The following is a 26413-nucleotide window of genomic DNA, read 5'->3' as shown; positions in this document are numbered from 1 at the left end:
TGGAAGGAGCTGATGGAGCAAGCCGCAGAATCAGGTTCTTTACACGATGCCCACTCCCTGCCCTTTCTTCTTCTTAGGTCCAGTTTGACCACAGGTCCTGTCTTGGAAGTGCTTATTGTGTAACTCAGCAGCTTTACCCTCCTCTACCAAATTCTATCAAGCCACCTTTGCCCTTTTTTTGGAAAGGTGAAATCCCTTATTTACTGATGTGTTTATTTATAGGGAATGTAACATTTTTTTAAACCACGTTGTTTTTGTGAGTGCCCAGGTTGTAAAGTTGGATAGGTTTGGAATGATCTGCGCCAACCCTAACTTTTCCATAAATTGTATTATTTTTAGGGCATGAATTTGAGAATAAAAAAATTTTCGGGGGCACATTTATCATGTTATTGCGGAAATGCCTGTTTGCTGCCTTCCCACTCGTAACCGTGGAGAAATTATTCATGCTCTTATCTAAAGCTCATTCTTCCACGTGTGGACTGCATTCCATCCCCTTATTCAGAACACTGTTCCAGCATTTATCCCTTTTCCCCTACACTTCATCAGTTTTTTGTCTTTCCTGGAACATTCTCTTCAACATAAAAACATGCCCCTACTTCTCCCATCTTAAAAAAAAATCGTTCTCTCAATTCCACATCCCCTACCAACCTACCACCTCCATTCTTTGCTCCTTTTTCAGCAAAACTAGTTGAAAGAGTTGTCTATACTCGCTACCTCCAGCTCTTTCCCTATTTTCTCCTGAGCCCCATCCAGTCTGGTTTTGCTCCTTGTCCACCCCACCAAAACTCCATTATCAGGGTCACTGGTGACCTCCTCATTGCTAAGTCCAACGGTCAATCTCCAGTCCTTATCCTACTTGGCCGGCTAGCAGCATTTAATAGTTGACCACTCCCTCCTCCATACCCTTTGTTCATCTGCCTTCCAGGCGACCACTCGTGGTTTTCCTCTTGCCTCCCTGGTAGCTCCTTCTCAGTCTCCCTTGCGGATTCCTCCTCTTCTCCTGACTGCTTAGTGTTGGAGAAACCCAGGGCTCAGCCCTGCTCCTCTTCCTTTCTCTCCTACACTCAGTCTTTTGGTGATCCCACAGGATCCCAGTTTCATGGCACCTATATGCTGAAAATTCCCAAATTTGTATCTCCAGAGTAGACCTTCTTCTTAAACTGTTGACTCCAATATTCAAGTGCCTACTCAATACCTCCACTTGGATGTATAATGCACATCTCAAAATTAGCAAGTCTACAACTGAACTTCTGGTATCTCCCGCCCAACCCGCCTCTCGTGCAGCCTTTACCCATCAGTTGACAGAAACTCCACTGTCCCAGGTGCTTGGCCAAAAATCTTGTAGTCATTCCTGCCTCCTCTCCATCTATCACACTGCGCATCAAACACATCAGCAGATCCTGCTGGTTCTACTTTGAAAATATATCCAGAATCCAGCTGCCTCTTACCTTCTCTACTGCTACTGCCCTGGGGCAAGCCACCATTTTCTCTTGCCTGGATTATTGCAGATTCTCCCAACTGGTCTCTCTACTTCTACCCTTGCCTCCCTACAATCGATTCACAATACAGTAGTCACAGTGAGCCGGTAAAATGTATGTTAGATTGCTACCTGTTCAAAACCCTCTAGTGGTTTTGAGTAAAAGTCAAAGTCCTCATAATAGTCTTCAAGGCCCTATATGATCTAACCTGCCACCCCTACCTGCCACTCTTTAACCTCTCATTCTCCCCCTCGCTCACTCTACTTTAACCACATTTGCCTCTCTGCTACTCCTCAAACACGTCTGGCACTCTCTTGCCTCAGGGCCTTTGCAACTGGCTGTTCCATCTACCTGGAACACTCTTCCATGTCCTTTAATTTGCTCAAATCTCACATTCTCAATGAGGCCTGACCTATTTAAAAATGCAAAACACTGTTGCCCCTCATCCTCCTGTACTCCCCAATCACTTTACTCTGCTTTACCCCCCCAAAATTTATCACCTTCTAACTTATCAATTACTTGTTATGTCTATTGTTTCTTATCTGTCTCCCCAACTCGAGTGTTTAAGTTCTAAGGGTTAGGGATCTTTGGTTCACTGGTGTGCTCCAAGGGCCTTGAACAGTGCCTTGGCAGACAGTAGGTGTGTCACTGGCACCAGTTGGATCTGTGCAGTGGGGTGCCAGGTTCTCGGATAGACACAAAAGAATTTGAGAGTGGACACACACCAGAAGTTTTAACAGAGGAGGATTTATTAGCAAAGCGAAAGTACACCCCCAAGGTGGGGGGCGGGCAGGCTCGAGGGGAGCAACTGCACCCAAGTTGTGGTGGTTGGTGGCTTTGGAAGGTGGGGTCCGGGGATTGGTGAGGGTCTCGGAAGGTGGACCAACCGGGGCATTGTCTCCAGCCCCATGTTGGGAGGGGTAGATTTTTTCCTCACGTTGGCATCTCCGGAACTGTAATGGCAGTGATCCCCCACAAGGGAGGTCAAAACCGCAACGCAAATGATGGTATAATGAGGCTTGGGGCTACTCTTGGTCAGGGTCGCGAGGGAGTGCTACACGTCTGCAGAGCTGCTGCCCGGTAATTAGGACGCTGCACCTGGTGGAGTGACCTTGCTCTCAGTTCATATCTAGCTTCCTGCCTATCTCGGGCACGCAATAAATATTTGTGGTATGAATACGTGGTAGGCTCAGGTTCCAATGGGCTTGCTGTGAGGTGTTCTCAGGTAAAAATTCCACTTATCATCACCTGTGCTCCACTCACCCCACTCTGACCTGTGGACCTTGATACTGGGCCTAGGTTACATGCCACACCCTAGCTGGAAAACAAGTTTTCTGCTTCTGCTCTGGAGAGGTGGGATTCACAAGGTGAGAAATTTCCCAAACATGGAAAGGTCGTTCAAATGGTTCCAAAGTAGCCAAGAAGCTAAGCCACCACATTAGGCTATTGAAAAAAATGAAATCATATTTTCATCAACTTCCTGTTTCTTCTTCTTAAGCAGTGAATTCAAGGAATGCATTTAATTTAAATAAGACTAAGGTGACAATTTATTAATGCTTTTAGGAAAAAAGCAAACTTTATTTTCCATCATGTTGGAGGATACTGGCTTAATTCACATTGTTATTATTCCCACTGATGTTTTACATAATAAAATTCATTGCAAATAAAAAGTATTTTCATTCCAATGGAAAAGAAAATTAACAGGTTCAAAAAAATCAAGTTTAATATCAAAAGAAGTAATACATAAAAGTTTCTACATCTTAAAAAATCTGATAGTTAAAATATTACCAAGCTTGTGATGTTTACAACTCACTTTATGAGAACCTCTGAAAACATCTGTTTGGAAACTGAAGGTTCTGGTCAGAAACTGTGCAGGCAGAGCAGAACGTTTCACATTCTGACAGAATACAAAGTTTAAGAGTGCTTTAGTTTAAGTATTTATTCGTTGTTCTTTGTCAGACCACATTAAGCCCTTTAGAGTCTAAAGAGAAGCTGACTGAGGGCCTGGGTCCCTCAGCCACACTCCTGGCTTCAGGGGAGTCTGTTTACCTGGAACTCTGTGGCACTATCAAGATCCTGGAGACAACCACCTTCTACTGCTGTACAGCTGAGGCATAAGGACTTGAACTGGGCCTACAGTGGCCAGCCTGCTCTAGTCCAGGAGAGTGTGACTTCTTATATTTACATATGAATGCACCTGTTTTTCCAAGGCTAACTCTGTAGCATTCCACTGGCACCAAAGAGCCAAACGGTGGCATTTTGTCTATGCATTCCTGGTGACCGGCTTCAAATGAAGATGACACTGTCTCTGATACGCCAGGTTCTTCATCAGGATTCAAACACTTTTCAATTCCAGGTTCACCTGTGTGGCTGCCCTGCGAACTCACGGGGATGCTGCTCTGCTCACGGTCTTTAAGGCGCCTGTGGTGATCTTCGCTGAGCAACAGTACGACAGTCCCGCCAACGTGAAGCACTCTGTGACAAAAATGATAATTGGTATGAGTACTTCTTTCTTTTTATACAACAAACAATCTCACTTTATTTAAAATATTTGGTGTTTTTAATTTGAAATTTAATTTTATCTAGTTAAAGACAAGGATTTTGACAATTAGGTAGTATCTTCCATAATGCATATTCCTTATAGTAATTATGGAATCACTAGTACAAATCTGCTTTAATTATCTATTTTTACTCTATTTAAAAGGCAAGCCTCAAAGTAATTTATCGTCACATTCTAATAGATGATTGTACAAAGGAAAAGGCAAATGAAAGAATCCTAAAGGATCAGCATACATTAAAGGCAGTAGGCTGATGGCAGAGGAAACTCACCAGGAAGCAGTGAGGATATGAACAAATGAATGCAACAGGGAAGACTGGAAAAAGAAGGGAGACCTTGAAATGTCAGCTTATTGAATTCATTTACTCAAGCATTTGACCAAAGTCTGTAGAGCATTTACGTGGAAAAAGTGACAAATCACACGCAGTCCTCTGAGCTGCTAAAGAGATCACTGAACAGGGGGAGAGGGAGGCAAGTAAAGAGTTAAAGAGCAAATGCCACCATCAAGGTGAGTCTGAGGTGCGGTGGGAACACACTGCGGGGGTCCCAAACCCAGGCACAAGAGAGTGGAGACAATCCCTGGAGGAGGAGATTACCCACAGTGTGAGGTAAGGACAAGCAGGAGTGAGCCAGGCCAAGTGCCAGCTAGGGGCTGGAGCGAGGGAGGGTGCCGGAAGCAGAGCAAGCAGCACAGGAAGAGAAGAGGAGGAGGCACTGCAAGGAGTTCAGCACCAGGGTGAATCAGCGTAGTGGGAGGAGGAGCGAGGAAAAGAGTTCTGTCTGGAATGTGCGGAGGTGCCTAAGGAATACAGCAGTGCGGATTCCAACTGACAGCTGGATACACAGCCTGGAGGTAACTAGAAGGACCAGGGCACGAGGTAGGGATTTTGGAGTTTTCAACAGTCAGCGGTAGATAGAGCCATAATTGTGGATGAGATCATCTGCGGTGGGAGTACAGAGTGAGAAGAGAAAAAGGGCCAAGAACAGAGACTTAACACTTAAGGAAAGATGGAGGAGGAGGAGCCCATGAAACATATCCTGAGAGAAAATCTGGACAATGATGTCATGAAAGCCGAAGGAGTAGTTTCAAGAAGGAAATCATCTCAACAGTTTCAACGTTATAGGACGAACAAGTGACTAAGATTATAAGAAGTCAGTAGTGAACCTAGGGACAGCAATCTTACTTGAGGGAGCAGCAAATGCTGGTCTGCTGGAATCCAGGGGGGACTGGAAGGCGAGGAAGCAGAGATGTCAAGTGTAGACCACCCTTTGAAGAAGTTCGGTTGTCCAGGTAAAGAAACAAGATGACAGCTAGAGGACCAAGGGTTCTTCCCCACGCCTGGCAAAGATGTCAGGACCTTAAGTAGCTTCCCCTCATTGAAACAAGCAGCAAATCTAGACAAGTCTGTCTCCAAACTACATCACATAGTCATCTACTTCATGCCATCCTCACATCCTGCCTGCACTATCGCAACAATCTCCTGACAGGTCTTGTTTCCATTCTTGTCGCTCCTCCCACTCTCCCTTCCCAGTTTCCACATGGGAGACTAATAAATCCCTCTCTTTCTCTCCCATTAGACTTCTAACAAGTATAAACTCCTCCCTGATCTGACCCTCACCCACCTTTCGCACTGCACTGCCTGCTTGCTTTGCTCACTATGGTCTGAACACACTGACACTCCTTCAGTTGCTCCCACTCAGCAAGCTGCCTCTTGTCTTAGACATTCGGCCTCGCTGCTCACTCTGCGCTTAACACACATTCCCTCGAGTGCCTTCTCATCATTCAGGTCCCAGAGTTCAAATACCATCTCCGTGGAGAGGCCTTCCCTGACTATCTCTCTAAGGCAGCACTGCTTCTCTCTCAGTCATTCTCCAGCAAAATATCCCGTTTTCTTTCTTTCACGTTATCACTCATGATCTGAAATGATCCTGTATATTTATTAACGACCTGTCTTCTCACGCTGGAATGCAAGCCCCACCTGGGCAGGGACCTTGTCCTAGTCACAGCTCTATCCCCAGTGCCTAGTACAGTGCGTGGTATATGCAGACCTCCAAAAGTGTCCGGGGAAGGGAAGACTGAATCTGGAAAGAACCAGGTGATGCACAGTTTGAAGATAAGAACGAGAAGTGGGCAGAGTACGATCCTCGAGGACGCAGGAACTGAGAGGATAAACCCTGGTGAGAAGAGAGAAACCTCTTCTACTGAGAGAGGAGGGGCTGGGATAAGCGCAGATGTGGTTGTATACCATGGGACAGAAACAAGAAAACATACAAGTATCTCTAAACACATAAGAGAAAACATATTAAAATAATAAATGAGATATAACTTTTTTCCTACTGTATTAAAAACCAAAAGACTGCCATATTCAGGATGGTGAGACTAGGAAGAAACGAGCACTCCTGAGATGGAACTGGTGTAACTTTTTTGGGACAGTAGCTTAGCAATAACATATCAAAAATCTGAAATGTGTATAACCTTTGACCCAGCAATCTCACTTGTAGGAAATTATCCTAAGAAGATATAACAGTAGAGGTAGTAGAATAATGGTGACAAGAATGGTGATGACGCTAATATTTTTCGAGCACTTATTATATGCCAGGTACTGTTTTAAATGCTTTTTATTATATATCATATAATCCTCAGAATTATTCTTTCAAGTATGTCCTGTTAGCATCACCATTTTGCAAATGAAGAAACTGAGGTACTGTGGTTTTAAGGAACCTGGTCATATAGTAAGTTTGAAAACTGAGGTTCAGAGCATTGTTCTTTATTAAAATGAAAAACTGGGAATTATCTAAATGTTCATCCATAGGTACTGGTTACATAATGGTATACACATATAATACCATGGCGACCACTGAAAATTATAATGCACACTATAACAATTTATCAGAAAAGAGATTCATGACATATTGTTGAGTGAAAAGAAAGGTTGGTTACATTACAATAAATTAAGGATAAGCCTACTTATGTAAAACTGAAAAATGTATCTATTTGTACATATGTACACAGAAAGATGCATACAAGGACATTCACCAATTTACTTACTGTAAATTTTTTCAAATAATGGAGAAAATAAGACAGTAAAAATCACTTGAAATCCTGCTATTCAGAAGTGAATATTTTATTTTATTTTTTTTGGTGAGGAAGATTGGCCCTGAGCTAACATCTGTGCCAATCTTCCCCTACTTTGTATGTGGGATGCTGCCACAGCATGGCTTGAGTGGTGTGTAGGTTCGTGCCTGGTATCTGAACCCGTGAACCCTGGGCTGCTGAAGCGGAGCATGTGAATTGAACCACTATGTCACTGGGCCAGCCCCAAATATTTTTGATAAATGTCTTTCTAGGCATTTTTCCATGTTCACATATACATAATTTCTTACTAAGAAAGCTATTCAGAATATAAAAAAATATTTTCCAATTTGCATTCCTCTGAACACCAGTGTAGTATGAGAGACTATTTCTTGTAAAAAAAAAAAAAAAAAAAGAGAATTCTGTGGTCAATAAGTTGGGGAAACTCTGTATCAATGAACATAAAAGAGATTACTCTTTTGTATGTGAACCTGTAAGTCTAGGGTTAGATGATACAAATAGTCCTAAATTATTTGACCTTGGAACGCATTAGGCCTTAATCTTCTACCACCAATCTCTGTTCCAAGCAGTCTGGTGTATTCATTACTCCTTGAACGTGCCTTTTGGAGTATTTACTTAACAAATACTTATTGAACATCTGTATAAAACATGGTGTGGTCTCCTTTTTTATTCTTTTCAAATTTCTAAATTTCACTGAAATCTTGCTCCTTCCATGAATCCACCTCAAGCCTCTTGGGCACACAGTGACTTCTCCTTCCTTCAAACTGAGCAAGTTGAATTTCTAATTTTGCTCACATGTTTTACATGGTTATATTGGAGAGCAAAGCTCAAATATTAAACTTCTCTGAATTCCTCACAATGCTCTGTGCTCATGAGATGGTTACTAATGAAATAAATTAAAGGAGGAAATGATTGAGCTGAGAGTGCATAGCTCATGCCACCAGGGCAATCATTTGTCTGACAATCTTTAATTCTGATTGCGTATTCTTTCTTGAAGAATCCAGTTCAGTATTACATACAGGACTATTTCCATTGCCTATTATGAACAGGTTTACTTGTATTTCTTCTTATTTTTATTAACACAATTTCCCCTCCCTTCCATTTTCTGTCTAGAGCCTTAAACTATTCGTAAACCACTGGGACAAAAGTTATTTGTATATAGATATATTTATATATATCCCCACCTACTTCCCAAAAGGATTTGAAGTTTATATGAAAACATCAGGTAAGAGCTAACCGTTACTGAGCACTTTCTAGGTGCTGAGCACTGTTCAAAGAGCTTTAAATCCACTGAATCCTCAGAACAATGCTATGAGGTAGGTACTATTATTGAAAGAAGAGGCACAAAGTGGTTAAGCAATTTGTCTATGACTGAAGAACTACTAAGTAAGAGAGCCAAGATTAGAACCCAGGTACTCTGGCTCCAAAGCCTGTCCTCTTCACCACTGTATTATGCTACAGTGCCTATATAAACCTCAAACCATAAAAAGTCAAAAGTCAAACCATAAAGGCTGTGGGCAGGTGGCAAAGAAGCTTGGTCAGAAGAGAAGTTTCATGTCCAAATATGTATACCTTCAATTGATCCTACTGAGGCACTCAAATTCTGCAGGAAATCTTGAATATCTTCCAGATTCTCAGGTAAATATTTAAATTTACTGCCACAAGGTGTGGGCAGTCATATCTATTACCATGTCATTTTCAATTACCTAGAAAAAAACTAAAACCAGCCTAGAGAAAGTCAGGCTGGTATAATTTTACTAGTGCTAGAAGGACTGTCTACTCAATACTGCCCTCCACTGACTTGTGATGTCTAAGATATGCAGCATTACATCGTCAGTTAGGTTAAGCCATTATCTCTGTAAAGTTCCAGGCTAAATCTAAGTCACTGCTCACACACATTAGTATCTCACCATGAGGCGGCTTAATAGTAGAGCTGGTGAATTACCTTGCTAGGTGCAAAGGCTGTGGTTATTAACCCTGGCTGCACAACAGAATCATCTTGGGAGCAGTTAAGAAATGCTGATGCCCAGATTCTGCCCCAGACCAATTAAATCAGAGCCTCAGTGGGGAGCGGTGGAGAAGAGGCATCAATGCTTCTCGAAAGCTCCTGAAATGATTTTAATATGAAGTCAGGGTTGTAAAATCTGCTGGAGGGGAATGTGTTATCAGGCAGGAGGAGTACAGGAACTCAGGGAATGTCTGAATTATAGGTGCTGCCCAGAAAGATCGATCCAGGGAACACATCATGAGTTACGTAACTGTGTGACAGGGGAAAAGTTGCTTAGAAATAAGGTAATCCACAAAGAGTGGAGCACCCAGCTCATCAAATGGAGGAGAGACGGCTCCTAGTTAGGCTTAGACTTCATGTCAACCTTTAAATTTCCTCACAGAATGTCAGCAGTGACACTGATTTTTCTCCATCCAAAACACATGGCTCATTTTCTCAGTTGGTGGCACATTATTTATATACAGGCTGTTGAACATTTGTGTTGTCCTGCTCTATCAAATGCCCAGCTGAGATAACTGAATATGAACTGACCTCTTATTCATCCCCATTCATTCCTCTATGTATTCTAGGTTCTCTCCTTTATCAACTTAGATGATCAGAAAAATATCGATTCAAGCCTCACTGAACCTCTCAAAGAAATACTTTCACTGAATTATATTCCCTGAGGTCGACCTTAGAAACTATAACATGAAAACACTTCTGCATTTTCATTTCGCAATCAATAATGAAGATGTCCATTCTATGTTACTGAACGTTCCTTACGTGAATTCTGTTCTGTTGGTTAGTAGCTGTGTGATCTTGAGTAAGGTAATCTTTCTGGGTCTCAGTTTCTCATCTTAAAGTGTGGGGGATTAACACATAGGAGGCAGGGTTTTGTGAGGATTAGAAGTAAATATGTAAATTACCTAGCTCAGTGACTGAAATGTAGGTCACTATTTCAGATATTCAAAGTTCAGGCAACAATGAAAAATTAGTATTCTTTTCTGAATAAAACTTATAGTGTAAGATGATATGGAATAACTATTTATTTCAATTATAAACTGCTGATTTGAAACCTCAGAAAATTAAAACTCTGGGAAATCACTAAAATGCTATCAACTCTTTAACTGAAGAGCTATGATATATTTTGGTTAAATGCCCAATACCTAAAAATATTATGGAAATAAATTCAACAACTTACCTTTCCATTTCTTGCAGAATGCTTTTGATGTCTTTTCCTAACTTAAACTTTTTCCCAAATGGAATGTCAGAAATAATAATATCGACACTTTCTGAAGGCAATGGCAATTCTGAAATACAGAAATCAGAGAATCCTATTACAGAAAGTTCAAATATTTATAACCAAAATATGAGAAAATTGAAGTACACAGGATTATTTTTGCATATTAAATAAAATTTGTGGTTGCTAATATTGTTTCTAAGGAATTACAAGATCCTGAAAGGCTTTCAGAATCACTAAGGATAAAGGGTACAGTTATTGTATTCTGTTCTTTGAAAATTGGTTTTTCACATATGATAAAATATGACATAAGGTAAGCAGAATTTTAAATTAACCAGAAAATTCAATTCTCTAAACATATTACACGAACAGAAAGTTGCCAGATGCAAGAAGAAATATATTAAGCTGTCTAGAAAAACCTTTTACACAATTAGAATAACTTTCATCTCCCTTTCATAGTTATATATAAATGTTGCATGTGTAGATCTGTTGCATGTGTAGATCTATTTGTTCCACAGCTTTCTGTATTTTTAAAGGGGACCCAAAAGGTTAAGAACATCTACTGAAGTCCCAAGACTAGAGAAAAAGGCTAAATAATCAATAATAAACAAAATGAATATTATCACTAAACAAAATTAAATATAGTGTTTGATTATTAAATCTAAATTTCTTTCTCATCTTGACATTTTATTCTCAGAAATTAGATTATCATAAGGTAATGCATCCAGTCTTAACTTTCACATTTTCTGAGCACACTTTTCACTTTCTACTTATTTTTCTTCCACTCCTCATCTCAATTAAGTTAGATATTCATAAAGTAGATGTCCCAATTTTCATTTTGAATAGCATCTAATTCTGTAGAAATACAATAAAATTTAAATAATCTTTACTATTCTAAATACCATATAACTTCTTTTGGCAGGAAATTTAAAAACAAAACAAAAAGTCCTGTTATCTGGGAAAGTCTAATGAACACTTGCTAGATCTCTTCTAGTTCTAACCTTTACCTGAAATGTGTAGAGGAAAGAAGAGGTTAGAAAAAAAAACAGGATATTCTTTTAGAACTAGACAGGAATTCTTTTTTTCTGAATCACGTTTTAACTTGATGTGCACTAAAAACTAGGGTGTTGATATAGGACACATCCATTTGAATATTATAATCATACTTTTTGCAAAACTACTGAAGACAATGAAGGCAATCATGTTTATCAAATGTTTTATACATGACGAACTATGTCTAATTTACTCTGGAGTTGGAGCCCAAGCCTGTCTTTTGCCTTCTCTCTCTCTCACACACACACACACACACACACACACGAACACACTAGCTGCCCAATGGGTTCAGGCTTGGTAACATTTTTTTCTTTCTTCTGGCCAGTTTCTGTTCTTATTTGCAACTCTCCTATGCTGTATTATATAATTTGCTAAACCACTTTAAATCATTTTAGAAGTTGAAGGAATGAACTTCACCTAGATAATTTTCAAAAAAGTTCTAGAACTGAGCAGTGTCATCTTCCAACAGAATAATGTAAGCTTTTGTTGACATGGCTGAGAGAGCAGGCTCTGGTGTCACATAGCTTGCATCTGGCTCTGCCACTCACTGGCTGTGGGACTTTGGGAAATTACTGCTTTATTTCCTCATCTGTAAAATGAGATCAGAGAACCTATCTCAGAAGTTAACAAGTAAGGTAATTTATGGAAAGCATTTACAACGGTGCTTAGCACATAGTGAGCACTCACTGTTAGCTATTGTTGCAGTTATTATCTACAATGTCCTCTCTGATGTGTACAGGGAGAGGACAGCCAGGTGGCGACCAGTGGGCCAGAATCCTTCAAAGAAGCCCTGCAAAATTCAGCGTTCCTTCCTTATGGGTCCTCACACGCCACGCAGGGCAACTACTTCCAGGTGGGCCTCTTTACTCTCCTTTCCTACAGCAGCGGCTCTCAAAGTGTGGTCCCCAGCCCAGGAGCATCAGTATCACCTGGGAACTACCAATGCGAATTCTCGGCCCTCCCCCGACCCCCCAAACCTACTATTTCGTGTGTATCAGAAACTGAAGGACTTGGTAAAACACTGACTGTGGGCCCCACCTCCAGAGTTTCTGATGCAGAAACTCCTAAAATCAAGAGCACCTGACCCATAAGATTCACTACCCAGTAAAATCTTCTACATTATTAAATGCTTTGAGCTGCCTGTGAACAAACAGTTTGCTTGTAAAATAAGGAGATAAAATGCTGAAATAGAAACACAGCTTGAAACAAACAAGTAAGAATCATCTCTTCTTTACATCTCTGCAGGATGACTCAAGAATATGAAAAATTTTAAAATACTCGTGTGTCTTAAACAAAAGAGCTGGCCTATTTCTCCCTCCTTCTAGGAGAAAAATGGGTGAGAACTGCTTAAAACCCAGGATAATAGCCCTAAGATATTTTCTTCCAATAGGTTTTAAGGGCCTTCAAGATACCTTTTTATGCATATATTTAGACAAAAGACTAAGTAAATTGAGGACTTTTATAAAATCAGGCACACTCTTCTATTTTCTTTCCTCGTATTTTCTGCTGTTTGAAGAGTCTTTCCATTGTCCAGGTTTATAACATTCACATTCTGTGCTGTAATTCCTATAGTTGTGTAAAATTATTGTATATCTGCGGTGGGCTCAGTGGCATAGCGGTTAAGTTCACGTGCTCCACTTTGGTGGCCTGGGGTTTGCAGGTTCGAATCCTGGGCACTGACCAATGCACTGCTCATCAAGCCATGCTGTGGTGGCATCCCACATACAAAATAGAGTAAGATGGGCACAGATATTAGCTCAGGGCCAATCCTCCTCTTTTTGCTGAGGAAGATTAGCAACAAATGTTAGCTCAGGGCTAATCTTCCTCACCAAAAAAAAAAAAAAATTTTATATATTTGATTTCAGTCCTCATGACCAATCACTTTGTCTTTGCTTTCTCCACTCCCCGGTTGATTCATCTCTTAAATGTCTAGATTTTATTTTTTTCCCCCAAAAGGGCTTTTTAGTGAAATATTTTTTATATTTGAAGATATCCCTGTACTAAAATGACATCTTGGTTGGGCATATTTTTGGGTCACACTTGGCCTCAGTAACCTTGTAAATAACCACAATTCTTTTGGCTATTGCTCTATAACTTTCTGTTTCTTTCCCTTGGGCCAGATTTTGAAGTTTATTGCATTAGATTATGCCCTTTCCTTGTTTGGTTGCTGCTGGTGAATTTTTTTCCTTTTATTTTTACTATTCTTATTCTTATTTCAGTAAGTGCAGGAGAATGCAAATCCTTCAGTGAAGTTTCAATCTGTCATCTTAATCCAGAAGTCCATAATTAATCTTAAATATGCTAAATATAGTTTGACCATTTAATTTATAGTCCAAACAGGAACATTTTTGAGAAAAAGGGGGTTAAAAAAATTATACATGTTTTGAAGTACTAATAAATTAATTTATTATTATGGTGGACCTAAAAATAACATATTTGTGCACACTGGAGTTTTTTTTAAAAAACACACACTTTTAAAATATTATTTTAACATTAAAACAAGTGAAATAATTATTTGTAGTTTATATTCATATACTGATCAGTTTCTTAGATGTATCAGTCTCCAATCCCATGTCATCACTGATATTTTTCTGAAGAATGTAGCATTTAATACGGACTTTTAAATTTTTTCATAAATTGCCTGCAATATTGTTCAAAGTTTTGTTTTTATGGTTAATAAACTTCTCTGTAGACTACAACATTTTTATTTGAGAAAACACTTTCTCTACAGGAGCTAAGGTAACAGTAGAGCCCAGAGCAAATTCTGCTAACTGAAGAATCCTCTCAATTCTGTTTCTTTCACAGGAAAGGGTAAATATTTCAGCTCTCCAGTTCATAGCTCTCCATTCAGAGTGCCTTTGACAAATATTTTCACAACACAAAACTCAAATAAGTTGTCTCTATTGCTCTTTTAATTGTTTTACCAAATTTAGAGGCTGCAAAATGGAAGTCCTTCTCAATTTCATTCCACTCCATTCCATTCCATTCTAGAATAAATATTTATCCAATTAAAATAAAGCCATCAGAAGATTCTTCCCATAAGATATCCTAAGTGTATCTATAGAATGTCAAAATTAAATCTTGTGCATTACTGAGCTCTCACTTTTTAATTTGTTCATTTCTTCCTTGGTGTTTTCGGGGATAGACTTGAATGTTCTCCTGTTCCAGCTTTGTTTTTAATAACTGCAAATCATCAAAAGTTTCAAAAACAAATTTTTGGGCATGCCATTTGTTGAATCCTTTGATTACGGATTTCCAATGGACTTTGAAAAAAATGCAACCATGATTAGGCAACTAGTTTATTAAAAAAAGTTTATAGTACAATTGTAGGACACTGTGGCTGATTTACAAAGTAATTCTTCAAAGGCTTAAACATTTTTAAACCCAACTGATGATATATAAGCAAATAAAGTGTGTACTGTCATGCTGAGTATTTTTTGCATTCCATCATCTTTATTACAAATAGTTTGCAGTTCAGTTACTCTGTGTATATTTTAAAAATTGCTTAAAAGTCTGTTATGTTGATAATTTAAGTTTCTATTTCAATTACAAAACATCGCGGCTCGTTTGGAGGTAATTATGAATTATGTGGGTACCTCGTCAAATTCCAAGTACATTTCTGCTTCATAGATTTCTTTATTTAGTATGAATATTAATTTTTACCATGATGCTGTGGTCCACCACATAAAACATAAACAGACACATGTGCAGTGCTGAGCTGAATTTATAGCAGCATTCATAATAATGAAAGATGTTTCATCTTTAACAGAAAAAGCCTCCTAAATTTCCAAGAATTGGGGGGGAAAAAAGCTAAACCACTACTGGAATTGACTTAACTGATTGTCTTTTTGAAGCATCTGATAACACCGATACAAAACTGGCAACATTTAACTCTGCAAAGGTCTTCTGCTAATGGAGCCAACATATTAACAGCTATAGCTTCATTTTGTTTATGTACATAAGAAAACCTGGAACTGAAAATAAAATTAATTTAGAAGAGTAGTCATTTCATCTAAACAAAAAAAAAAAAAGTCATGCTTCACAGTGATATTTAAATGCATTTTCTTCAGTTGCATGTGATAAATAGTTGGCTTTGGGCTCAGCCTCCCTAAAATAATTACTAAGTTTTGAAGTAAATGCTAGATGCTTCTATAAACAGATGTGTTTCATTTGGTCAGTGAAATCACTCAGCTGTCAGAGTGGATGGTAAATGTCAACAAACTTACTCAAGTTATGTGCTCATCACTGGCTTTCTTGAGAAATGGAAACTCTGCATTTACTTCTTCATTAAATATGCTCTTTTAAAAACTTATAGCTGCTGAAAGAGTTTACAGGCACGCCCCGCATAAGGACATTTTGGTCAATGGCAGACCACATATACAACAGTGGTCCCATATGATTAATACCATACAGCCTACGTGTGTAGTATGAGTTAGCCTAGGTGATTTATGTTTATGGGTGTATTGAAAAAGCATGCCTTACTCATACAAGGGTAGAAATGAATAACACCTGAGAACAAAGCACGGTTGTACCAATAATGTTATAACTCTTTCACTGAAGTAACGTATGACAGGCTATACAATGTCTAATTGGAAGGAAGGAAAACATTCTCCCTTTCTTTTTTCACCTGTTTATAATTTTGTCATTTTAATTAACCATACATGTGTTTCTTTTGCTCAAATCTGTATATATTACAGCTCTCCATCTTATACTAATCTGTAAATACATCTGTAGATTTTTTTAAAAAGCCTAACCAATGATCAATTATTTCCTAAGATAGCTTGTAACATAAGATTCATTTGGTTCCAAATTTTCATAATGATTAAATCTTAGGAATAAACACATGCAATTTCTGCATGTTAAAGGAGTATTTCCTTTTATACCAGCAGAGGGTTATGAAATAAAGTGTATGTTACTAAAAAAAGTAGAAAAAAATAAAGTCATTAAGGCATACAAAGAGAATGAAGATAGCGATTTTGCAGAAACATAAATCATGATGAAAGTATTACTAATGTCCTAGACCTATCCATGCTTACAGAGATCTTTAATTCACGCTGTGTATTGGGCTCTGTAATCTGTGTGGTTATGTAATAAATCCTCGCTACAACCCTATGAAGTAGGTATTATCTTCAGATTACAGATGAGAAAATATGCAGAGGTCAAGTATTTTGCTGAAGGCCACACAGTGAAGAAACAATGGTGGAGCCAGGATTTATACTCGGTCTATTTCACTCTCAAGTCCATGCGTGCTCTTAATATAATAAAAAGGTGTGAGATCCTCACACCTGTAAATGTTCAACAGGGGATTCCTGGGTCTCAACATTCTATTTTTTTTTTTTTAAAGATTTTATTTATTTATTTTTTCCCCCCAAAGCCCCAGTAGATAGTTGTATGCCATAGCTGCACATCCTTCTAGTTGCTGTATGTGGGACTCGGCCTCAGGATAGACAGAGAAGTGGTGCCTCGGTGCGCGCCCGGGATCCGAACCCGGGCCACCAGCATCGGAGCACGCGCACTTAACCACCAAGCCACGGGGCCGGCCCTCAACATTCTAAATTGTATTCATGATTAAAGCTTTTAAAGGTAAAATCAAATTAATGAAGAAAATAAATGCTTATATCTAGCAGAATGTCCACCTCTAAAGTAGAGTGGTGCAATGAAGGACTGAGGGCTAATTATTAAGTGGTTAATATTGGCCCCTATGTACGCAAGATATATAGATCCCCCTAGACTGAATTTTAATATTAAAAGGTTGTGATGCTGAAACAATTTAAAATAGATGTTTTATTCTTTCCTCCAGAAAGCTATCCTGAAAACAAGTAATTAATTCACAAAAGAAAAATCTACAAATGACATAATGTGAAAAATGTTTTATCTCACAAGTAACTAGAGAAAGGTCAATTTTAAAAAACTATCAAATTTGTAAAGAGTTTTAAAAAATTGTAATAAAATGATAATATCAGTCTCAACAAAGGTTTAAGGAAATTGCACTAATGGCCACTGCTGGTCTGGTGTGACGTATTACAACTTCTCCTCTCATGCGCTCTGCCCTCCCCTTTACCAGGGGTGCCCACCCTACCACCTGTGCGCTGGGTCCCATCCCTTCTTGGGGGCCGTGAGTGTATCAGACGAGCAATTCTCTCTCTCCCGCATTGTCAAGTTTCTCATTTTTATCTGATCATTCTCTTTAGCATAGAAACATGCTGTACTGTTAAAAAAAGGTAAATTCGATTTTCTATCTTCAAAAAATCCCTCCTTGATCCCCATTCTCTCCCCCTTTCTATTACTGCCCCATTTCTCTGCTCCCCTTACCAGCCAAAATGTTGAAGAGAATGATCAAAACGAGCTGTCTTTAAGTTCTCTCTTCCCATCTTCTCTGGAACCCACTCAGACAGGCCTTTGCTCCCGCTGCTCAAAGGAAACAGCCCTTGACTTCTGCAATTGCCAGGTCTCATTTTACTTCACCAATCGGCAGCATTTGACATGGCTGATCACTTTTCCATGGGTTCTTTCTCACTTATTCTCTTATATCATTGGCTGTTCCTTTACTAGATCCTCACCTTCCAGAACTCTAAGCATCTCATCTCAGGCCTCTTTTCCTTCCCTATTTTACTCATTCCCTAGGTGATCCTATGGATTTAAATGTTATCTACACTGGTAATGCCCAACCTCTCCCCTGAACCACAGCTGTATATTGAGCTACTAACTTGACATCTTCTCCACGTCGCGTCGGATAATCATGCGAAACTTAACAGGTCCAGAACTCTAACTTGTTCCCCCTGCAGTTTTCCCCAGCTCAGTAAATGGCAACTCCACCCTCTACCTGCTCAAGCCAGAAAGCTTAGTCATTCCTGTTCTTTCTCTCACTCACCACATTCAACCCAACAGCAAATCCCGTTGGCTCTAACTTCAAAAAGATGTATATCTGACCTCTTCGCAACATCTCCACGAAAACCAGTTTGGCCCAAGCTACCACCATCATTTCTTTACCAGGATTACTGCAATAGTCTTCTAACTAGTCTCTTTGTCTCCATCCTACCCCTATTACCGTCTGTTCTTAACACGGCAGTTAGAGCGATCCTTTCAAAAACTAGGATTTATTTAGCTATTTGGTACCATAGAGAATCTTTTCTTTTTTTTTTTAAACACTTAAAAGAATTCAAGCCCTTTTCTTTTTTTTTTTTTATTGATGTTTTAATAGTTTTTAACATGTGAAATTTTGGGTGGTACATTTTTGTTTGTCCATCACCATACATATGTCTCCTGTCACCCCTTGTGCCCACCCCCCACCCCCACTGCCCCCGGTAACCACAATACAGTTTTCTCTGTCCATGTGTTGGTTTATATTCCACATATGAGTGAGATCATACAGTGTTTGCCTTTCTCCTTCTGGCTTACTTCACTTAACATAATACCCTCTAGGCCCATCCATGTTGTTGCAAATGGGACGATTTTGTCTTTTTTTATGGCTGAGTAGTATTCCATTGTATATATATACAACATTTTCTTGATCTAATCGTCAGTCGAGGGACACTTGGGTTGCTTCCACTTCTTGGCTATGGTGAATAATGCTGCAATGAACATAGGGGTGCATAAGCCTCTTTGGATTGTTGATTTCAGGTTTGTGGGATAGATTCCCAGTAGTGGGATAGCTGGATCATAGGGCATCTCTATTTTTAATTCTTTGAGGAATCTCCATACCGTTTTCCATAGAGGCTGCACCAGTTTGCATTCCCACCAGCTGTGTATGAGGGTTCCTGTTTCTCCACATCCTCTCCAACATTTGTTGTTTTTTGTCTTGGTGATTATAGCCATTCTAATAGGCGTGAGGTGATATCTTAGTGTTGTTTTGATTTGCATTTCCCTGATGATTAATGATGTTGAACATCTTTTCATCTGCCTATTGGCCATCTGTATATCTTCTTTGGAGAAATGTCTGTTCATTTCCTCTGCCCATTTTTTGATCGGGTTGTCTGTTTTATTGTTGTTCAGTTGTGTGAGTTCTTTACATACTATGGAGATCAACCCCTTGTCAGATGTATGTTTTGCAAATATTCTCTCCCAGCTGGTGGGTTGTCTGTTCATCTTGATTCTAGTTTCGTTTGTCTTGTAGAAGCTCTTAAATCTGATAAAGTGCCACTTGTTTATTTTTTCTTTAGTTTCCCTAGTCTGGGTAGGCATGTCATCCGAAAAGATTCCTTTATGACCAATATCAAATAGTGTGTTGCCTATATTTTCTTCTATGAGTTTTATAGTTTCAGGTCTCACCTTCAGGTCTTTGATCCATTTTGAATTAATTTTTGTGAATGGCGATAGCAGATGGTCCACTTTCATTCTTTTGCATGTGGTTGTCCAGTTTTCCCAACACCATTTATTGAGGAGACTTTCCTCTCTCCATTGTATGTTCTTGGCTCCTCTGTCGAAAATTAATGTGGTTTTATTTCTGGGCTTTCAAATGATCTGTGTGTCTGTTTTTGTACCAGTACCATGCTGTTTTGATTACTATTGCTTTGTAGTATGTTTTGAAGTCAGGGATTGTGATGCCTCCTGCTTTGTTCTTTTTTCTTAGGATTGCTTTAGCTATTCGGGGTCTTTTGTTGCCCCATATAAATTTTAGTATTCTTTTTTCTATTTCCGTGAAGAATGTCATTGGGAATCTGACTGGGATTGCATTGAATCTGTAGATTGCTTTAGGTAATATAGACATTTTAACTATGTTTATTCTTCCAATTCATGTGCATGGGATATCTTTCCATTTCTTTATGTCATCACCGATTTCTTTCAATAATGTCTTGTAGTTCTCATTGTATAGGTCATTCACCTCCTTGGTAAGATTTATTCCTAGGTATTTTATTCTTTTTGATGCGATTGTAAATGGTATTATCTTTTTGAGCTCTCTTTCTGTTAGTTCATTATTAGCATACAGAAATGCAACTGATTTTTGTAGATTGATTTTGTACCCTGCAACTTTGCTGTAGTTGTTGATTATTTCTAATAGTTTTCCAACGGATTCTTTAGGGTTTTCTATATATAAAATCATGTCATCTGCAAATAGTGAGAATTTCACTTCTTCGTTACCTATTTGGATTTCTTTTATTCCTTTTTCTTGCCTAATTGCTCTGGCCAAAACCTCCAGTACTATGTTGAACAGGAGTGGTGAGAGTGGGCAGCCCTGCCCCATTCCTGTTCTCAGAGGAATGGCTTTCAGTCTTTCCCCATTGAGTATGATGTTGGCTGTGGGTTTGTCATAAACAGCCTTTATTATGTTGAGGTACTTTCCTTCTATTCCCATTTTGCTGAGAGTTTTTATGATAAATGGATGTTGTATCTTGTCAAATGCCTTCTCTGCGTCTACTGAGATGACCATGTGGTTTTTATTCTGTTTTGTTGATGTGATGTATCACGTTGATTGATTTGTGGATGTTGAACCATCCCTGCGTCCCTGGTATAAATCCCACTTGATCATGGTGTATGATCTTTTTAATGTATTGCTGTATTCAGTTTGCCAATATTTTGTTGTGGATTTTTACATCTATGTTCATCAGCGATATTGGCCTGTAATTTTCTTTCTTTGTATTGTCTTTGTCTGGCTTTGGTATCAGGGTGATGTTGGCCTCATAGATGATTTAGGAAGTGTTCCATCTTCCTCTGTTTTTTGGAATAGTTTGAGAAGGATGGGTACTAAATCTTTGAATGTTTGGTAAAATTCACCAGAGAAGCCATCTGGTCCTGGACTTTTATTTTTTGGGAGGTTTTTGATTACTATTTCAATCTCTTTACTTGTGATTGGTCTATACAGATTCTCCATTTCTTCTTCTTTTTTTTAATTAAAAAAAAATTTTTTTCCCCCCAAAGCCCCAGTAGATAGTTGTATGTCATAGTTGCACAGCCTTCCAGTTGCTGTATGTGGGACGCAGCCTCAGCATGGCCAGAGAAGCGGTGCATCGGTGTGCGCCCGGGATCTGAACCCTGGCCGCCAGCAGCGGAGCACGAGCACTTAACTGCTAAGCCACGGGGCTGGCCCTCTCCATTTCTTCTTGGTTCAGTTTTGGGAGGTTGTATGAGTCTAAGAATTTATCCACTTCTTCTAGATTGTCCAATTTGTTGGCATATAATTTCTCATAGTATTCTCTTATAATCCTCTGTATTTCCGTGGTATCCATTGTAATTTCTCCTCTTTCATTTCTAATTTTATTTACTTGAGCCTTTTCTCTTTTTTTCTTAGTAAGCGTGGCTAAGAGTTTGTTGATTTTGTTTATCTTCTCAAAGAACCGACTCTTTGTTTCATTAATCCTTTCTACTGTTTTTTTGGTCTCAATTTCATTTATTTCTGCTCTTATTTTTATTATTTCTCTCCTTCTGCTGACTTTGGGCTTTGTTCTTCTTTTTCTAGTTCTGTTAGGTGTAATTTAAGGTTGCTTATTTGGGCTTTTTCTTGTTTGTTAAGGTGGGCTTGTATCGCTATGAGTTTCCCTCTCAGGACTGCTTTTGCTGCATCCCATATGGTTTGGTATGGCATATTTTCCATTTTTGTTTGTTTCCAGATAATTTTTGATTTCTCCTTTAATTTCATCAATGATCCATTGGTTGTTCAGTAGCATGTCGTTTAACCTCCACATTTTTGTCACTTTTCCAGTTTTTTTTTCATGGTTCATTTCCAATTTCATAGCATTATGGTCTGAAAAGATGCTTGTTATGATTTCAATCTTCTTAAATTTATTGAGGCTTGCTTTGTTTCTCAACATATGGTCTATCCTTGAGAATGTTCCATGCACGCTTGAGAAGAATATGTAGTCAGCTGTTTTTGGATGGAGTTCTCTGTATATGTCTACTAGGTCCATCTCATCCAGTTTTCCATTTAAGTCTACTATTTCTTTATTGACTTTTTGTCTGGATGATCTATCCATTGATGTAAGTGGGGTATTAAGATCCCCTACTATTATTGTGTTGCTGTTAATGTCTCCTTTTACGTTTGTTAATAGTTGCTTTATGTACATTGGTGCTCCTAAGTTGGGTGCATATATATTTAAAAGTGATATGTCTTCTTGGTGGAGTGTCCCTTTTATCATTATATATTTCCCTTCTTTGTCTTAACCTGTTTTATCTTGAAGTCACTTTGTCTGATATGAGTATGGCAACACCTGCTTTCTTTTGTTTGCCATTAGCTTGAAGTATTGTCTTCCATCCTTTCACTCTGAGCCTGTGCTTGTCTTGAGAGCTGAGATGTGTTTCCTGGAGGCAGCATATTATTGGGTCTTGCTTTTTAATCCATCCTGCCACTCTGTATCTTTTGATTGGAGAGTTCAATCCATTTACATTTAGGGTAATTATTGATATATGAGGGCTTAATGTTGCTGTTTTGTCACTTATTTTCTGGTTCTTTTGTGTTTCCTTTGTTTCTTGTTCCATTTGTTTCGGACTGCCAATTCAGTTTGGTTGTTCTGTCTTATGACTCTTCTAGTTTTCTTTATCATATCTGATTTTGTTTTGATTATTTGTTTAGTGGTTACTGTGAGGTTTGTGTAAAAAATCTTGTGTATGAGATAGTCCATTATCTGATGGCCTCCTATTTCCTTATAATAAATCAATTCAATCACTTTCCTCTTCCCCTTCTAAGTCGTTCTTGTTATACCTTATTCTATCTTGTGTTGTGGCTGTGTGTTTACAGTGATGAGGTTAAATTTATTTTTGGTGAATTCCTTCCTTCAATCTTTGATTTTGACATTTAAGTGGTTGCTAACCTATTCCGGTAAAGATCTACTATTTTCTGAGTTTATCTACCTATTTCTCTCCTTGCTCCAAGCTTTGTATTCCCTTTCTCTTCTTTTTTTCAGGTCTGAGGGCCTTCTTGAGTATTTCTTGTAGTGGGTCTTGTGGCCATGAACTCCCTTAGCTTTTGTTTATCTGGGAGAGTTACTATTTCTCCATCATATTTGAAGGATATTTTTGCTGGATAGAGTATTCTTGGCTGAAAGTTTCTGTCTTTCAGTATTTTGAATATATCATTCCAGTCTCTCCCAGCCTGTAAAGTTTCTGTTGAGAAATCCGTTGAGAGCCTGATGGGAGTTCCTTTGTATGTTATTTTTTGTCTTTGTCTAGCTGCCCTTAATATTGTTTCTTTGTCATTGACTCTGGCTAGCCTTACCACTAGGTGGTGTGGAGTGGGCCTCTGCCTGTTGACATATTTAGGTGACCTGTTGGCTTCGCTTACTGGTATTTTCTGCTCCTTCCCCAGATTTGGGAAATTCTCAGCTATTATTTCCTTGAATAGGCTCTCTGTTCCTCTTTCCCTCTCTTCTCCTCAGGAATACCTATAATTCTTATGTTACATTTCCTAATAGAGTCAGATATTTCTCGGAGACTTTCTTCATTTCTTTTTACTCTTAGTTCTCTCTCCTCTTCCATCTGGATCATATCTGTATTCCTATCCTCTAAAATGCTAATTCTTTCCTCCATATTGTCAGCTCTGTTCTTTAAAGATTCCAGATCCTCCTTTATCTCCTCCATTGTGTTCTTCATCTCCATCAGCACTGATTGGTTTTTCTTTATGATTTCAATCTCTTTTGTGAAGAAATTCCTAATCTCATTGAATTGTTTGTGTTGTCTCGTATTTCTCTGAGTCTTTTTATGATAGCTGTTTTGAAATCTCTGTCGTTTAGGTTATGGATTTCTGTGTCTTCAGGGTTGGTTTCTGGGTGCTTGTCATTTTCCTTCTGGTCTAGTGATTTCATGTATCTTTGCATTGTGGTTCCTGTATTGGCTTTCGTTTTCCTCATCCTGGAAATCTCTGGTTGCAATTTCCACCCACCACGACTGTGTGGGGGTAAGAGCCCTTTTGTTTTTAAAGTGAAATCTTATAGAAAATATCCCCAAAACGCAAACAGATAAAAGTGGAGTTGGTAGTGCGGCAGAGATCCAGTGGCCAAGTCAGCACTTCCCCCCTCATGCCTCCAGGGCACTTTGGAGATTGTAAAGGGTTTGAAAAACCACTGCTCTGACACAACTGATGAAGCGATTCCAGTTTTCTCAAAGGTCCCCCAAAAATAGCTTTCATAAAGAAATTAGGGTCACAAAAGCTTCATTTCAGTCTAATCACCCCTCAGTTTCCTCCAGAAACTTGTGTCTTATGCACCGAGTTCTATTAAAAACTTTGACAGAAAGGCTGAAAAATAGTCATTGGCAGCCAACAACTATGAGATCTCAATCAACAATACAATTTCTTCTCTGGGGCTGCTTTATTATGCTTTTACACAGAAGTTATCCTAACATTTTCTTCTTGTTCATAACTCATCTCTACTACTTTTCCACTACAATAAAATTTTTTAAAACAATATGTTGTTTCTCCAGATTATAAGTTCAATACTGGGACCTACCTACTACCTATTCACACTGTGTCAAGAGAATACAATTTTCTTAGCTGGGAACTAAACGTACTCATTTTTAAGGGGGAAAGGTGTACTGGAGGGGGGAAAGGTGTACTAGGGGAAAGGAAAAGAAAGAAGGACTGTGAGGCTTCTCTAACATAATCTGAATACCATGGATCTTACGGAAATGTTATTTTGATTGGACTCCATAGACTTGATTCCTCATCATGTTTGTCACTGCTGATTCCCCATCAGTTAACAGGGGGGACAGTGTCCCTCAACCTGACAGTGTGACCAGCTGTCCCAGTATGCCCCAGACTTGCCTGGATTTGGCACTGAAAGTACTGGTTTAGCAAACTGGGATGGCTGGTTACCTCACTCCTACATATCACACAAATACTGTCCAATGTGAGGCAAGGGGAAGGTAAGATAATTCAGAACATTTCATACTGTTTATCTGAGAGAAATCCAAAGAACTTTTAGTATTGTTACAGTTTTCTTTATTTTATGCCTCTATTAAGCGATCCCTGGTTATGAGAAATGGTTCAGATGCAACAAACATAACTGAAAAAGGCATGCTTTACTTAAATTCTTAGGAAATCTATATAAATGTTTCTGATCATGAATCTTTTGAAAAATAAAAAAGTTACAATTATAATATTGGAAGTAAACTGAGTATTAGCCCCACAGATACATTAGAGGGTACAAACAATTCAACCTTTATATATAGAAACTGAGTCATGTTTTACATTATGATTCTAAATATATTTACATATGTTCATTTTTCCAAATGTTTACGTTTTAATATCTTACCTATAACAGAGACTTTAAGGAGCTCAATTTTATCCTTAAGGCCAGCAGTTTTCAGATTGTCACACGCACCAAGTAACTGTGAGTTGCTGACATCAGCACCAACATAATACACATCCTTGAGGAAAGAAATTCATATTTTAAATAAAAGTAATCAGATATTTTGTGTAGTTAAGAAAATCTATTTGCATTTTCTCCAATGATGAAAATGAAATTAATAGATTTATTAATTCAGGTTAAAACAAATTTAGAGTATTTCTTTAAAATGATATTCAATAGCTAAAAATTAAAAATGTCAAAATTTTAAAATCCGTTAATAATGTTTTACAATTACAAATGTCTAAGAAACTAAGGGATTTGTATGATCTATGTCATCATTAATTATTAGAATTCTGTCATATTTTCCTAAACTTATCCCAGTATTTAAAGAAATAACATAGCAATTTAACCCTTCATAATCTATTTTGACTATAGTAAATAGCAACTTACATAATAAAAATAATAATCCCCAGGGGCCAGCCTGGTGGCACAAGTGGTTAAGTGCGCACGCTCTGCTTTGGTGGCCTGGGTTTCAGAGGTTCGGATCCCGGGCGCGCACCAATGCACTGCTTATCAAGCCACGCTGTGGCGGCGTCCCACATAAAGTAGAGGAAGATGGGCACAGATGTTAGCTCAGGGCCAATCTTCCTCAGCAAAAAATAAAGAGGAGGATTGGCATCAGATGTTAGCTCAGGGCTGATCTTCCTCACTAAAAAAAAAAAAAAAAAAAAAAAAAAAATCCCCAAATAGACAAACTACATGTAAATAATTGGTAAGTGGATATATACACA

General features: G+C 38.6%; 1 protein-coding gene across 3 annotated transcripts in view; it reads right to left on the bottom strand.

Annotated features, from left to right (window-relative positions):
• Positions 1-3024: 3024 nt before the first annotated feature.
• THUMPD2 (THUMP domain 2 tRNA and snRNA guanosine methyltransferase) overlaps positions 3025-26413 on the bottom strand; it is a 48860-nt gene continuing 25471 nt past the window's right edge. For all 3 annotated transcript variants that reach the window (XM_004436736.3, XM_087436851.1, XM_087436852.1), the window contains 3 exons: positions 25587-25701; positions 10318-10426; positions 3025-3953 (listed from right to left, as the gene is read on the bottom strand). In XM_004436736.3, the coding sequence (XP_004436793.1) occupies positions 3572-3953; positions 10318-10426; positions 25587-25701 (606 nt within the window). In that variant the 3' untranslated portion in view covers positions 3025-3571. The remainder of the gene's footprint in view (positions 3954-10317; positions 10427-25586; positions 25702-26413) is intronic.

Source organism: Ceratotherium simum, chromosome 11 (genome assembly GCF_057802395.1).
Source record: "Ceratotherium simum simum isolate JZ-2026a chromosome 11, ASM5780239v1, whole genome shotgun sequence".
NCBI lineage: Eukaryota > Metazoa > Chordata > Mammalia > Perissodactyla > Rhinocerotidae > Ceratotherium > Ceratotherium simum.
Note: the sequence above shows the minus strand (reverse complement) of the source record. Positions and strands in the feature narration are given on the sequence as shown.